The sequence below is a fragment of the Mytilus edulis genome, chromosome 5 (assembly GCF_963676685.1).
Source record: "Mytilus edulis chromosome 5, xbMytEdul2.2, whole genome shotgun sequence".
Taxonomy (NCBI): domain Eukaryota; kingdom Metazoa; phylum Mollusca; class Bivalvia; order Mytilida; family Mytilidae; genus Mytilus; species Mytilus edulis.
In genome coordinates this window covers 51,995,689-52,010,216 of record NC_092348.1, presented here as the reverse complement: position 1 = coordinate 52,010,216, position 14,528 = coordinate 51,995,689, and the positions used below count along the sequence as shown (strand labels likewise).

At 32.5% G+C, this 14,528-nt stretch overlaps 1 protein-coding gene across 3 annotated transcripts in view; it reads right to left on the bottom strand.

Moving 5' to 3' along the window:
- The window catches only part of LOC139525464 (importin-4-like), a 371,591-nt gene that overhangs the window by 144,062 nt on the left and 213,001 nt on the right, over positions 1-14,528 (bottom strand). For all 3 annotated transcript variants that reach the window (XM_071320816.1, XM_071320818.1, XM_071320817.1), the window contains 2 exons: positions 11,430-11,568; positions 3,583-3,699 (listed from right to left, as the gene is read on the bottom strand). In XM_071320816.1, coding sequence (XP_071176917.1) covers positions 3,583-3,699; positions 11,430-11,568 — 256 coding nt within the window. The remainder of the gene's footprint in view (positions 1-3,582; positions 3,700-11,429; positions 11,569-14,528) is intronic.

Here is a 14,528-nt window from a genome sequence, read left to right as displayed (position 1 = left end):
GATCTATAATAATATTCAAGACAATGACCAAAAACTGCAAAATTTCCTTAAAATTACCAATTAAGTGGCAGCAACTCAACAATGGGTTGTCGGATTCATCTGAAAATGTCAGGGCTGATAGATCTTGACCTATTGAACATTTTTTCCCCATGTCAGATTTGCTTTAAATGCTTTAGTTTTTGAGATATAAGCCAAAAACTGCATTTGACCCCTATGTTCTATTTTAAGTAACGGCGGCCATTTTTGTTGGTTGGCCAGGTCACCGGACACAATTTTCAAACTAGATATCCCAATGATGATTGTGGCCAAGTTTAGTTCAATTTGACCCAGTAGTTTCAGAGGAGAAGATTTTTGCAAAATAACTAAGATTTATGAAAAATGGTTAAAAATTGACTATAAAGGGCAATCACTCCTAAATGGGTCAACTGACCATTTCAGTCATGTTGACTTAATTTTAAGTCTTACTTTGCTGAACATTTTTGCTGTTTACAGTTTATCTCTACCTATAATAATATTCATGATAATAACCAGAAACAGCAAAATTTCCTTAAAATTTCCAATTCAGGGACAGCAACCCAACAACAGGTTGTCCGATTCATCTGAAAATTTCAGGGCAGATAGATCTTAACCTGATAATCAATTTTACCCCAGTCAGATTTGCTCTAAATGCTTCGGTTTTTGAGTTATAAGCCAAAAACTGCATTTGACCCCTATGTTCTATATTTAGCAATGGGGACCATTTTTGTTGAAAGATCAAAACTTCGGATACAATTTATAAACTAGATACCCTTAGGTACATTCAGTTAAAGTTTGGAAGTATTTGGCCTAGCAGTTTCAGAGGAGAAGATTCTTGAAATAGTTTACGACGACAGACGACGACGTACGACGACAGACAACGAAAGACGACGACGGACGCCAAGTGATGGCATAAGCTCACTTGGCACTTAACCATACCTTAATTTCCAAGGAGTTTGAGTTCATTTGCAGTGAATTAAATGACTATTTGCTAAAAAGGTCATTTATTCAAACATACCATAAAATCATAATATTCTGTATTATATAATCAAATATGCAATTTATGCAATAAATCCAAATCTGAATAAATGACAAAAAATTAGCAAAGGTGGCGAATAAAAACCGCCAGTATAAAGAATACAATATGTTAAACAATAAGAAAAAAAATCAAAGAGCTGAATAGCTCTGAGGGGAAAGACAGCTCTTGTTTCTATTTCATTTTTTTAGGGTGGGGGTTGGAGGGGGGGTTATCTTTTATTCTTTTCAGTTTTAAATTTCCATTGATAAAGTTCCCAGTTATATCTCTCATCACAGGGATACAGGTACTAATAAAAATAACAATATGATTGATGTAAACTATGTGAAGCTTGTTTCCAAATCCTACATTTTGAAATATTTGTAAAATTTCATGAATAAATAGGTTTAAACTACAAAATGCAATATTTGTAATTTTTTGTAACTATAACAATGATTATGTTGGTACACAAAATTTAGTTTTAATGAAAGACTACTTATCATATCCCGAATGTCACATTTTAAGTGTTTATTTTAGTGGATATTTAGCTCATAAATTGAAGTGCTCCTGATTGGAGGAAGATTCTCAAAACAGAGTTTTACAGAAAAAAATGGAAAAGATCGTTTCTCTCCCCGATCTCATGTAGCCCCTCGGACTTCCTGTTTACTCTGAAAGTTGTTGACCTACAAATTAAAGTATTGCACGTTGATGTTTAAATCATCTACAGCAAACATCATTATGTTTAAATTCAACAAATACTATTTTTAAATAAGTGCACAATCTTTGAGAATGATTTAAATAACCAGTGAAGGATATCCCTGCTTATGCGTAGTGTGGCATTCCAACAATGACGTCACTATAAAATATAATGTAGGTTGGATATATTTAGAATATCTCCTCATATTGATTTTTCCGGATTGTAAAAGAAACGTAAATAGTGTAAAGGAGAGCTCGATATACGATAATTTCGAGAGAAACAGAAGGGAAATGTGTAAAAAAGTGTTTAAAGTCAATTTATTCATTTGTGTCTCCTCATGTCATCATTCTTAGTAAGATTTGTTGGGGGTTTTCCACACTATAAAAACAAAATGAATGATGTGAGGGAATGTCACTCTGGTCAACCCCATTGGGGATTGACGGCTTGAAGCCGTCTTCCCCAAAAACAACAACAAATAAACCCAAAACATAAACATGTGCTAAAACAATATTTTAAAGGTGAGGGAGGGTGGGTTAACAGAATTGGCTTTTTCTCTTGAAATCACAAAATGGCGTCTAGCAGCTTTCAAAACGAAATCGTAAAAGACCAAGCGTCCCCTCACATGCAATGGTGCTATCATGTGCGGTTTCCTGATTGGTCACTCTAATTATAATTAGCCAATTGCAACTAGTATATACCATGATCATGAGATGACCATGTTGACCTTGACTGCATTTGATTAAGAATTGCATAATACATAGACAGTGGCTATGGAAAGTTCCCAGTTTCATATTATGATATTGATAAGGGGTTACCCACTGTGATGATAAGATTAACAAGAGAACTCAAATTTACTGCCAAAAATCCTTTTACTTACAATAAAATTAATTTTTTACTACATTGAGGTTGAATTTATTCATCATCCACGCACGAACTTGTCTCAGAAAAAAAGATATCTCTGTATATTAACCTCAGTTTCAGGTATAGAGATGTGATTTTTTTCTGAGACAAGTGCATTTGACCATCCACAAGAACTTGCGGTTCTCCGATGTTCAGTACTTCAGTACTTTGCTTATGAACTGTGGTACCACAATGTATCTAAGAAACCTTATATTATAAAAGAACATTATCAAATTCAAATATCCCATAATTGTATATGTTTCAACATTCACTCAAGAATATTATGGATTGTCTTTTTTTCCTATTTAATGATAAACACAGTATAAGTTAAAGGAATTCTAAAGTATAGGTGACAGGTTTACTGAGGAGAGAGTGCAGAGTGTAGGGTAAGAAATAAGCAATGCAGACAGTCCCAAGGAAAGGTTAAAATGTTTCTTATCAAAGATTAAAGATTTCTATATATAGGCTGATGAACTTCTTATAGGTCAAATTGTGCAGAAGTATGATTTTCATCAGGTTGCTATACACCTGATTTCCAAGTTTATATAAACAAGATGTGCCACTGAGACAATTTTCTGCCATATTTCCACAGAATATTAGGCTTAAATATTGTCATCTTCAGTAAAATCTCTTCTTATTGATTGATTGATTTTTTGTGTTTAACACCTCTATTAAACTATTTGCCTTTTCTTGGAAACCAAATTTTATTTGTAAATGATGCCAGAGTGTCTACAGAGAACCTGGTTATAATGATCTTTGACAGAAGAATTGGCAATCCTAGTCAATTAAGATTGGAGACAGTTGTTAGTCTGTTTTGTCTAACAAATACTTTCGCAACACTTTTGTCAAAAACTACTGAACTTTCTGACTTCTTATTTAGTCAGCTGCTCTACAGTGATGCATTGCAATGTGTCCTCCAGTCAAACAAAACAGTTAGTGTAATTAATTAATTTACCTGTAGCACCTATAGCACTGATAGCTAACTGTTTCTGCTTAACAGAGGTTGTAGGAATCCTTAGTACTTCAAGCAAATGTTCCATCAATGGTTGTAAATATGGCTCTATTCCATTTCCTACAATGATTTTTTATTTGAAACATTTTTATGCTTTTATATATTTGGAACATTTTTATTACTTTTATATCAATCCAATTGTTAAAACTGTTCACCAAACAGATTGGTTGGAGGCTAAACTATGTTTACAAATAACCTCAACAAGAGGCTGTCAGACAGCAAACTCGATTTTTTAACATTTATTTTTTTCCTGACATTTATCAATATCACAAGGATCTTTTTCCTGCAAGCTCTGAAAACCAATGTTAATTAATAAATGACTGTAATATGTTTTCTGTCTATGAAGAAATAACATTAAAAAAAATGTGGTAACACTGAAAAACTTGGATACACTGTTCAGGGACGGATCTTAAGTTAAATGAGATAATCATTAATATCAAACTTGACCTCTACTTTAGCATCAGTCACAACATATTTAAATTTGACAAGCTTGATTTAAACAGTTAATGAGTTACATTAGGGTCACGTTAACAGCTATAATAACTGAACGGTGAAAGTGTAAATTGTCAAGGAACTTGACCTTCATTATGTCATCAGAAACAATATATTAAAATTTAACCAGGTGCTCCGCAGGGCGCAGCTTTATACGACCCCAGTGGTCGAACCCTGAACAGTGGGGCAAATTTGGTCACAATATTCAAGCTTGATACTGTCTGAATTTTGATTGTGATAAAATTTTTGACATAATATAGGTTTTTGCCACAAAATTAATGTGGTTCAAGATCTAACACATCTATTGCACAATACTGTGCAATTTAATATTTCTTATTGAATGAAATTTGAAAAATGTTGAAAAAAAAAATCCTTTAAAAAAATGGTAAACTGAGATCCCCCCCCCCCAATTTATTGAACCCCCCCCCCTTGGAGCAATAACCCTTAAACTCAATCCCATGCTTTCCTTTGTAATATTGAACCTTGTAGTACGATTTCAGAGAGATCCATACACTTAAACATAAGTTATTATCATGATTGTTTGGAAACTAGAAACATGCTTCTTTTTGGCCCTTAATTCCTACATATTTTGGGCAATTTACCCAAAACTTAATCCCAGCCTCCCCTTTGTTATGTGGTACATTGTGGTACAATTTCAGAGAGATCCATGCAATAACACACACGGTATTGTCTGGAAGCTAGAAAAATGCTTGTTTTGGCCCCTTTTTGGCCCTTAATTCCTAAACTTTGGCCCCATAACCCCTTAAATGAATCCAAACCTTTTACTTGTGATTTTAAACATTGCAGTATACTTTCAGAGCAATTGAAATACTGGTAAACAAGTCATTATCCTGAAACTAGAAAAATGCTTGTTTTGGCCCCTTTTGGGCCCCTAATTCCTAAACGGTTCAGACCATCATCCCAACCTTCCTTTTGTGGTATTGAACCTTCTGAAAAAATGTCATTATGATCTATTCACTTAAACTAAAGTTATTATCCGAAAACAAAATTGTCTTCGGACGACGACGACGCAGACGACGCTGACAACGCCGACGACGACATCATACCATTAAACGAACCCAAAAATGCACTGACACTCTTTGGCAGCCATCTGCCCACCATAGATCCACAAATGAATAAAAGAATTTTGATTCATAAATCTGGTTAATAAAAAGGGCAATCAATAAATAGAAGTTCTAGATCATTTAGTAGTGGAAAGTGTATTCTTTGCTTTTTGTTTAATTCTATTATGTCTATTATTAAATTGACAGACATAATACAGTCCTAATGCACAAATCAACAGGTTTTGTTGAACTATGATATGTCTAGGAAAAAAAGGGATGAAAATAGCTCATATGTTAATTAACATTGATATTTTCATTTGATTTGAAATTATGTAGGTTCATGATTTTAAGGGGAAAAAAACCAGATGCTCCGCAGAGCGCAGCGTGATACGACCGTAGAGGTCGAACCCTGAACCGTTGGGGCAAGTATGAACACAACATTCAAACTTGATACAGCTCTGAATTTGGATTGTGATTAAATAGTTGACACAGGATGAATGAGGTCTAAAAACGTAAAAAAAATAAATTGGACATTTACCTATTATGGTCCAATATCCAAAATCTTAATACATGGTTAGATTCAGCATATCAAAGAACCCCAAAAATTCAATTTTTGATGAAACCAAATAAAGTTCAAATTTGGAACCTTTATAACTCAATGTGGACCAATTTGATAAAGGGGCCCAAATATCAAAAATATAAGTACATGTTTAGATTCATCAGATCAAAGAACCCCAAGAATTCAATTTTTGTAAAAATCAAAGTTTAATTTTGAACTCATTGGACCTTAATGTAGACCAATTTAAAAACGGGACCAAAAATTAAGAATCTTCTTAATACACGGTTAGAATTGGCATATGAAAGAACCCTAATAACTCAATTTTTGATGAAAACAAACAAAGTTTAAATTTGGACCTTTTTGGCCCCTAATTTCTAAACTACTGGGACCAAAACTTCCAAAATCCATCCCAACCTTCATTTTGTGGTCATAAACCTTGTGTTTAAATTTCATAGATATCTATTAACTAATACTAAAGTTTTTGTGTGAAAACCAAGAAAAATGCTTATTTGTGCTCCTTTTTGGCCACTAATTCCTAAACTGTTGGGACCAAAAACCCCAAAATCATTCCAAACCTTCCTTTAGTGGTTATAAACCTGTGTTAAAAAAATTTTGATTTCTATTCATTTATACTTAAGTTATTATCCTAAGATTATCTGTCTTCGGACAACACTGAAGACTACGAGGATGATACCAATATATGACCAAATTTTTTCTAATTTTTGTGGTCATAAAAAATAGCAAACAAGAACATTTTATTTCATTTAGTGCAAAATCTTAGAATGTCCATTCATTCTAGGTGGGTGAATTATCTTTTTGAAAAAATGTCACTTGCTAAATAAATGATTGTTTAGTAATTATATATATATACATATATATAAATGTCTAAGAATATAACTTACACACGCTAATTAATACATTAAAAAGTTCTATTTGATTTTAAATAGAAATACGCAATATTTCGCTAAACAAATCAGCTTCATCAGGCGTGTGCATCTCTCAAGGTGAAATTGGATGCATGACAAACAAATATTTTTGTAGCTTAATCTACACAAGATTTGAGGAAAGTGTAACATATTTATTGATGTTGCATAAAATATGTTTGTAGCTACAACTACATAAAGTTGGAATAAAAGTTTAACACATTTATAGATGTTCGATTAATTGTATGAATTTCTATAAATTAATTTGTATGATTTCAAGATAATTATGGTTTTGATTTGCTTTTAAATCTTTTTCGCCTCTCTCATTGAGTCCATCAGGTTCAAGAGTTCGTAACTGGTGCATCCAAAATCTCTCTCTCTTTTGTCTTCCTTGTGTATCCCAATTTTGATTTTTCTCAATGATTTGAAATGTGACGTTTTCAAAATCATGTCCTGCTCTTAAAAGGTGTCTTGTAATTGGGCAGTTTCATTTTTTTGTATAAAATGACCGATGGTTATTTAGTCGGATGTTAAATGTGTTACGGCCAGAAATCGCCTTTAAATTGTAGCCAACAAAAGACACAAATCAATGATAAAATTTAACAATATTTATTATACAAAAGTTTACAAGAAGTATTACACAAATATTACTGTCAACTTAACTGTCAAAATATGAGTCCAATCTTTTATCTTTATCTGTATCCGGATATCTTTCGGAATCCAATCTGAGTATTACGGTCACAATCCAGTATGATGTTGTTTGTAGAATAAAAGTGTCAATCCAAATGCTATGAATATTAATGTCTATCGATGTCTAAGTCTAAGTCTAAGAGTGAGTCTTTAACTTTAGCGTCTGTATATATATAATTGTCATGGAAGATTCTAGAACAGTCTATAATGGAACATCCTAGAAGGTTACAACAGAAGTTTCTAGTAAAATGTAGAAGTTTATACAACGCATCTTTTATTAGGATCATTCTGGAAAGTTCCAATCATTCTGTAATTGTTCCAGTGATTTCTAAACTGCACAGTTCTAAAATTATTCTGTAAACAACTATCAGGCCACACAACACAAATCAGGCCAACATAAATAAATGCAATACTTACAATATCATAACAAATGGTGATTCTGTTTCACCAACATATTGTAATTTGCAAGTTCCACACGTTAGAACATAAATGCAATTTTGCGTTTTGCAATTTGATGTTATAAATATGTTGTATTTTGTCTTTGTGACTGTGCTGACGAATTGGGTTTCGATGATGGCGACTTTGCAGCACTTACAATTGCCCCTTCTGCATGGTTTATAACCTCCGATTGTTGATATCTCCTGTTTAGATACTTTGGATGTTACTAGAATATCTTCGAGGTTTTTGGGTCTGAGGTAAGCCATAACGGGAGGTGAAAAATCTCTTTTAAGGAAGGATCATTTTCAATAAGACGCCAGTGTTTGTGGACAATTGATGAAAGATTTGTCAGGTCAGGATGAAAGCTAACAACAAACGGGATTTTATTTGTCTGGGCCGTCTTTTCTTTGTATTCAAGTAGGTTTGTTCGGTCTTTTTCTTTTGCTTTACCGAAAGCTTCTGAAATATTTTTTGTTCTTATAACTTCTTGATTTAATTTGCTGTCTGAGTTGCCCCAAACGATGGTTTAATTTTGATTCCGATGAACAAATCCGTTTGAACCTGATGGCTTGGCTGTACGGAATGCTCCGGGAGAAGTGTTTCGGGTGACAACTCTTCAGAGACAGAAATTGGTGTTTATCAGTTTTTTTGGTGTGAAGGTCGATTGTCATGACTCCGTTTTCTAAAGTTATGGTGGTGTCGAGAAACGCAATTTTCTCATTTGAAACTTCAGATGTGAACTTTATCGATTGATGAAAGTTGTTACAGAAATCGAAAAATTCTTGCAGACGTTCTGCAGTTTCGTTCCATTTGATGTCAATGTCATCAATATAACAGAGCCAAGACAAGGGTCTGTATGGTACATTCGAAAGGATGCGTTCTTCGAGACTCCCCATGAAAATGTTGGCAAAAGAAGGTGCCATTTTGGTTCCCCTACTCCAGAGATGGGTCCGATTACTTTCAATGTAATTGATTAAATTACAATTACTTTGTCATTTGTACGATTAAATTAAATTAATGATTACATCATTTCTAAAAGTATCTGATTAAATCAATGATTACTTTGGCAAAGTAATCATGATTACATCTGATTACAATGAATTTTAATTTTTAAAAAACTACATTTTGAATGAGTTGAGTGAATAATAAACCTTTAATTTGAGAAGGGATTTTATTTAATATACGTTATAAAATAATAACTTCAAACTTCATCTATACCTTAAAACATTGTGTCACTGGTTATGACTCATTACACTTTATCATTATTGATTTCTGAATTATTTTGACTTCAATTTAATTAAGGTTTATTATAAAAGAGTTTGGTGTTTGTTTTCTGATCTCTTCCAGACTTTTTTTGTATTTCAAGTTAAAATATTGATGAAATAAAGTTACCAGTTAAAAACTATGTAAAATTTTTAAACTTAAGTATTGTTTAAAAAATTTTTAAACAAAATATAAGTACTTAAAATCATTGCGTTTAACTTGTCCAAATACATACCAAAATTTGTTAAATTTAAACAATATATTTGTGGGCCCATATTTGTACAACTTTAGATTTAGTTTGGGCTAATTAGATAATTTTTCACATATATGATTTATCTTTTATCTTATCTATTGCCCTACAGGTAACACAACTGGTAATTGCAATAAAAACAAACCTTAATTGGTCTGCTACCTGTCAATTGAAAGTTGACAAAAATCACAATATTAACAAAAGATTATAATTCAGGGGTTAAAGAAATTTTGAATGTAATAGTCATAATCAAATATATATGTGTAACAGTACATCTTTAAATTGTGAATATATGTACAATACTTAGGCTAATGATGACTTTTTCAATTCTGTAACCGTTTGCTTTTTACTGACAAAGTATACAAATCAATTAACATGCTTAAAGTAAACAAAACTATTTTAACATGTTAAAAAATTATTAAATATGAATAACAAAAAAGTTCATTTATTGACCATCAGCACATTTTTAGATTCTTTTTCATTGTAATCAGAATGTAATCAAAAAGTAATCAGGATTACAGGGTATTTTGAAAAATAATTGATTAAATTAAATTACATGTAATCAGATTTTTGGCTGATTAATGATTACAATGATTACTTGAAAAATTGTTATCAATTACAGCTGATTAATGATTACAATTACCCCAAGTCTGACTGGTACCGTCAACCTGCAAGTAGTGCTGGTCGTTGAGTACAAAATTATTGTTTTCCAGCACTAGTCTCAGCAACTGAACCAGACAGTCTGTTAGGGGATGTTTATCCTTACGATTGTTCCATACTTGTTCACAAGCGACTCTTCCTTCATTTTTGGAAATATTTGTGTATAAAGAAGACACATCCATCGATACCAAAATTGTGTTGTTTGGTAAGGGATTTAATGAATCCATTTTCTTTAATAATCTGTTGTATCTTGAATGTAAGATGGCATTGTTCTAACATGTGGTCTGAGATGGTAATCCATGAATTCAGATATTTTTTCGGGACCAAAAAAAAAGAATCTACATACACAGTTAGATTCGGCATATCAAAGAACCCCAATTATTCAATTTTTGATGAAATCAAACAAAGTTTAATTTTGGACCCTTTGGGCCCCTTATTCCTAAACTGTTGGGACCAAAACTTCCAAAATCAAACCCAACCTTTCTTTAGTGGTCATAAACCTTGTGTTTAAATTTCATAAATTTCTATTTACTTATACTAAAGTTATGGTGCAAAAACTAAGAATAATGCTTACTTGGGCCCCTTTTTGGCCCCTAATTCATAAACTGTTGTGACCTCAACTCCAAAAATCAATCCCAACCTTCCTTTTGTGGTCATAAACCTTGTGTATAAATTTCGTTGATTTCTATTTACTTATACTAAAGTTATTGTGCGAAAAACAAGAATAATGCTTATTTGGGCCCTTATTTGGCCCCTAATTCCAAAACTATTTGAACTAAAACTCCCAAAATCAATCCCAACCTTCCTTTTGTGGTCATAAACCTTGTGTCAAAATTTCATAGATTTCTATTCACTTTTACTAAAGTTAGAGTGTGAAAACTAAAAGTATTCGGACGACGACGACGACGACGACGACGACGCCAACGTGATACCAATATACGACCAATTTTGCGGGCGTATAAAAACCACAAGTACAGATCTTAGAGTACTCGCAGTAACTGACAGCTAGTTCAAAGCCACTTACAACTAATGAACAAAAATCAAACATCTCAGACTAAATTATCAATCAGTACACATCCAACATCCAATGAATTTAGTGTAAAGAGGTCATAAAGAGTCAAAGAAAAACATGACCTTGTGCAATGCATTTTGTAGATACATGAATGTGTGTATATGTATATAACAATAATATCAAGTTTGCTTATAACAAAATCAGTATTAATATCAATAAAAATATATTCAATGATCTAATTACAGTGTTGAATTGGTATTCATTAATCCATTATTGTTTATTTATACCTAAATATAATACCTTTAACCTTCTGTGTCCACTGATTTCAGTAAAAGAAAAAAGAAAAAAATCAGGAGAGAAGATGACATTTGACCATGAAAATGAAAATAGTGTGATGACATTATCTCATATGATAAATTTTACAATAAAATATTCTTACCTAAGTTTTCGCAAAACATTTCCAAAGCATAATAACTTTTGACCAGGCCTTTTGGGTTTTTATCTATTTCATTAGTAGCTCTTCCCAAGTACTGGAATACCAATGGCAATATCTCTGATGCATATTTACTAATGTCAGGCTGTAAGATAAGTGCATGAAACAATATATAATCATAATCTGCTGCATATGAAGGCTCTTTTAAAAATTGTTTCTGTACATAGACTACTCATTTTTATGATATATTGCGACCATAGTGTCATGAAGAATCAAGGTTATCTGAGATTATTGTTTGATAGGATTATGATGGAAAAGTAGGACTGAGCAACACAAACCCCACCAAAAACTGGAGGTGATCTCAAGTTCTCCAGAAGGGTAAGCAGATCCTGCTCCAGATGGGGCACCTGTCATGTTGCCCATGTTATTACAAACCCGATAAATAGTCTTATTCGGTAGGTCATATTCATGAAAAGGGATAGGGAATGTAGTTACGACGTAAGAAACATATCTAATATCATCTTTGAAATGGTTATTCCATAAAGGTAAACAAACTCGTGATGGTGTCCTGACACTTTACGAAGGGATGATTTCATATCCAACATTTGGAACTCTTGGTTTAAAAGCTTCCTTCAATGAAATCATCATAATAGGAAATACAAGAGCGGGAATATCGTATCAATTGGGAGATAATATACTCCCTGTATGCAGGAGCTGAAGGAATGTTGCTACATAAAAATTGAAAGTTCACAAATCATCTCATTTGTCATAAAGTTTTGTTTTCAACCCAACTTCATTGTCAATTTCTAGATGTAAGTCAAGACATGAGCCAGACTTAACTGTCTCCTTTATCTCTAGTTCAATGGGATAGATGCTTTCAACATAGTCACCAAATTTTGAATTATTTAGGAAAAGAACATCATCTTTATAGCAGAAAATAAAGTCCAAGGATATGGCTAACTTCTTAGTTTTCATCCTAAGAAGTTCCTTAAGTAGGTACATAAGACACAAAACAGACAATATATGCAATTATTCTTTTGTTAAACGAACGAGCTATACATTTTGTAAACACGAACTGAAATTGTAATTGGAGAGACTACGACAAGTTTCTGGAAATATAACACAAAAATATTTAGTTATGGAAAACGTTGAAGTTGAAGTTGAAGCTATTGTGCATACAGAACATACTAACACTCTACTTAAAAGTACAACAAATCAAGAAAGCGTAATATATCTGAGCTATCTGATATTGACTCTAATTTCGAGAAAATTGAGTATGAAAATAGAAAACAGAGAAATTGTTACTTGTATCGATATCGAAAACAACCGCCCTAACATAAATCACGAATCACTCAATGACCTTGACATTAAATCACTTCTCATTGGACTTTCGCTAGAATTGAAGTCCGCGGTCTCTACACTATCCCAACAAATGACAGATTTAGAAAATAGACTTGAAGTAAAGATAACTGAGAAATTAGTTTCGGTGATGGACTGGAAATTCGATATTAAAATAGACAACATTAAGAGCGAAATTAGAACTGAACTTGACACTATGAAAAACAAACTTAACTCTGTGAATATTAAACAAAGGAAGCTTATGGATTCATGACAAAATTGTGTTTTGGTGATGGTGATGTGTTTGTACTTCTTACTTTACTAAACAGTCTTGCTGCTTACAATTATCTCTATCTGTAATGAACTTGGCCCAGTAGTTTCAGTGGAAAATGTTAATAAAAATTTACAAATTTTATGAAAATTGTTAAAAATTGACTATAAAGGACAATAACTCCTTATAGTACGGTGACAAGTAAGGTAAATTAAAAAATTTAATGGACCGAAATACCTCACGGCCATTTTTGGTCTTACTTTGAAGATAAATATAATACCCTTCAATTAAGGCATGTCTTAGAATGCCAAACTGGTGCAGATTTGTGATAAATGCGATCAAAGATAAAAAGGGGGGATTTTAAAAAATCGAAATTTTTTGACATTTTGGACAATTTCCCGGTAGTCCTTCATGATAACTGAGAAACAAATGCAATGGAAACAAGCTCTGGGGATGCTGTACAAATTCAGCTTGTAATATTTATGCCAGATTGACAAAGATTAGTACTGTTGACCCCCGCAACCAACATGGAAGAAAATAATAAAGTTTATCTTTATTTACAAAAATTTTCGATAAAAAATATTCATATTTAATATTCAGCTTTGTAATAAAGAATTACAATATATAAAGATATTTTGGGGAAAGTTTTGTTAAGATAACATAAAGAATAAAGGAGAAGTTAATACTGTAAAGTTTACACCCGGTCCATGATTCAATGAAAAAATGATGAAATTCATCATTACTTTTTTAAATCAAAAATAATGTTGATACTATTTAAATAGTCTTGATGAATAAATGTCAGCATAAACACGATAGTATATGAAGTTTTATTTATGACAATAGGTCAACCAGTGCAAGAGTAATAACATTTGAAAATGCATGACGATGTGCGGCCCCCTTTTTATAAAACAATACAAACAACAAAAAAGTAGTAGACTTTTGACTTTAACTGTTTTAAAGCCCAATGTATATCTAGAATACCGATTCACAGAAATTTGGATAAAAATGAAGATATTTGTATATATCAGTATCATTTGATATTATTATTCACGTCCGATGATTTGAAGAAAAAACTAACATACATTCAGGGAGATCTACTACGTTTGTATTAAGGTCACTGAATGCATCATGACAAGAAAACATTGTTTGCCAGAACTTTTTGTCTATGTTAGCATTTTTTCGTTGTCTTGAACACCATTGACAAAATTTCTTGAACCATAGTGCCATCACGGTTTCATACGCTAATGTGTAAGTTCTAACTCCGCGATTAAACTGCTTGCCTTGGAGAGTCTGATCTACAGTACATCCTGCATATGCACCTGAATTGAATAATAAATCCCGAAGCCCAGCTGATGCCCATATTTAGTCTATTGCTGAAATATAACACGAAACCATGTGGAATCCACCTAATCTAACAACGTGCAGGTGAAATATCTTAGGCATATACCACTTTACTTGTTGGGCTATTGCATAAAGCTGTCTGTACTGGGTTATTC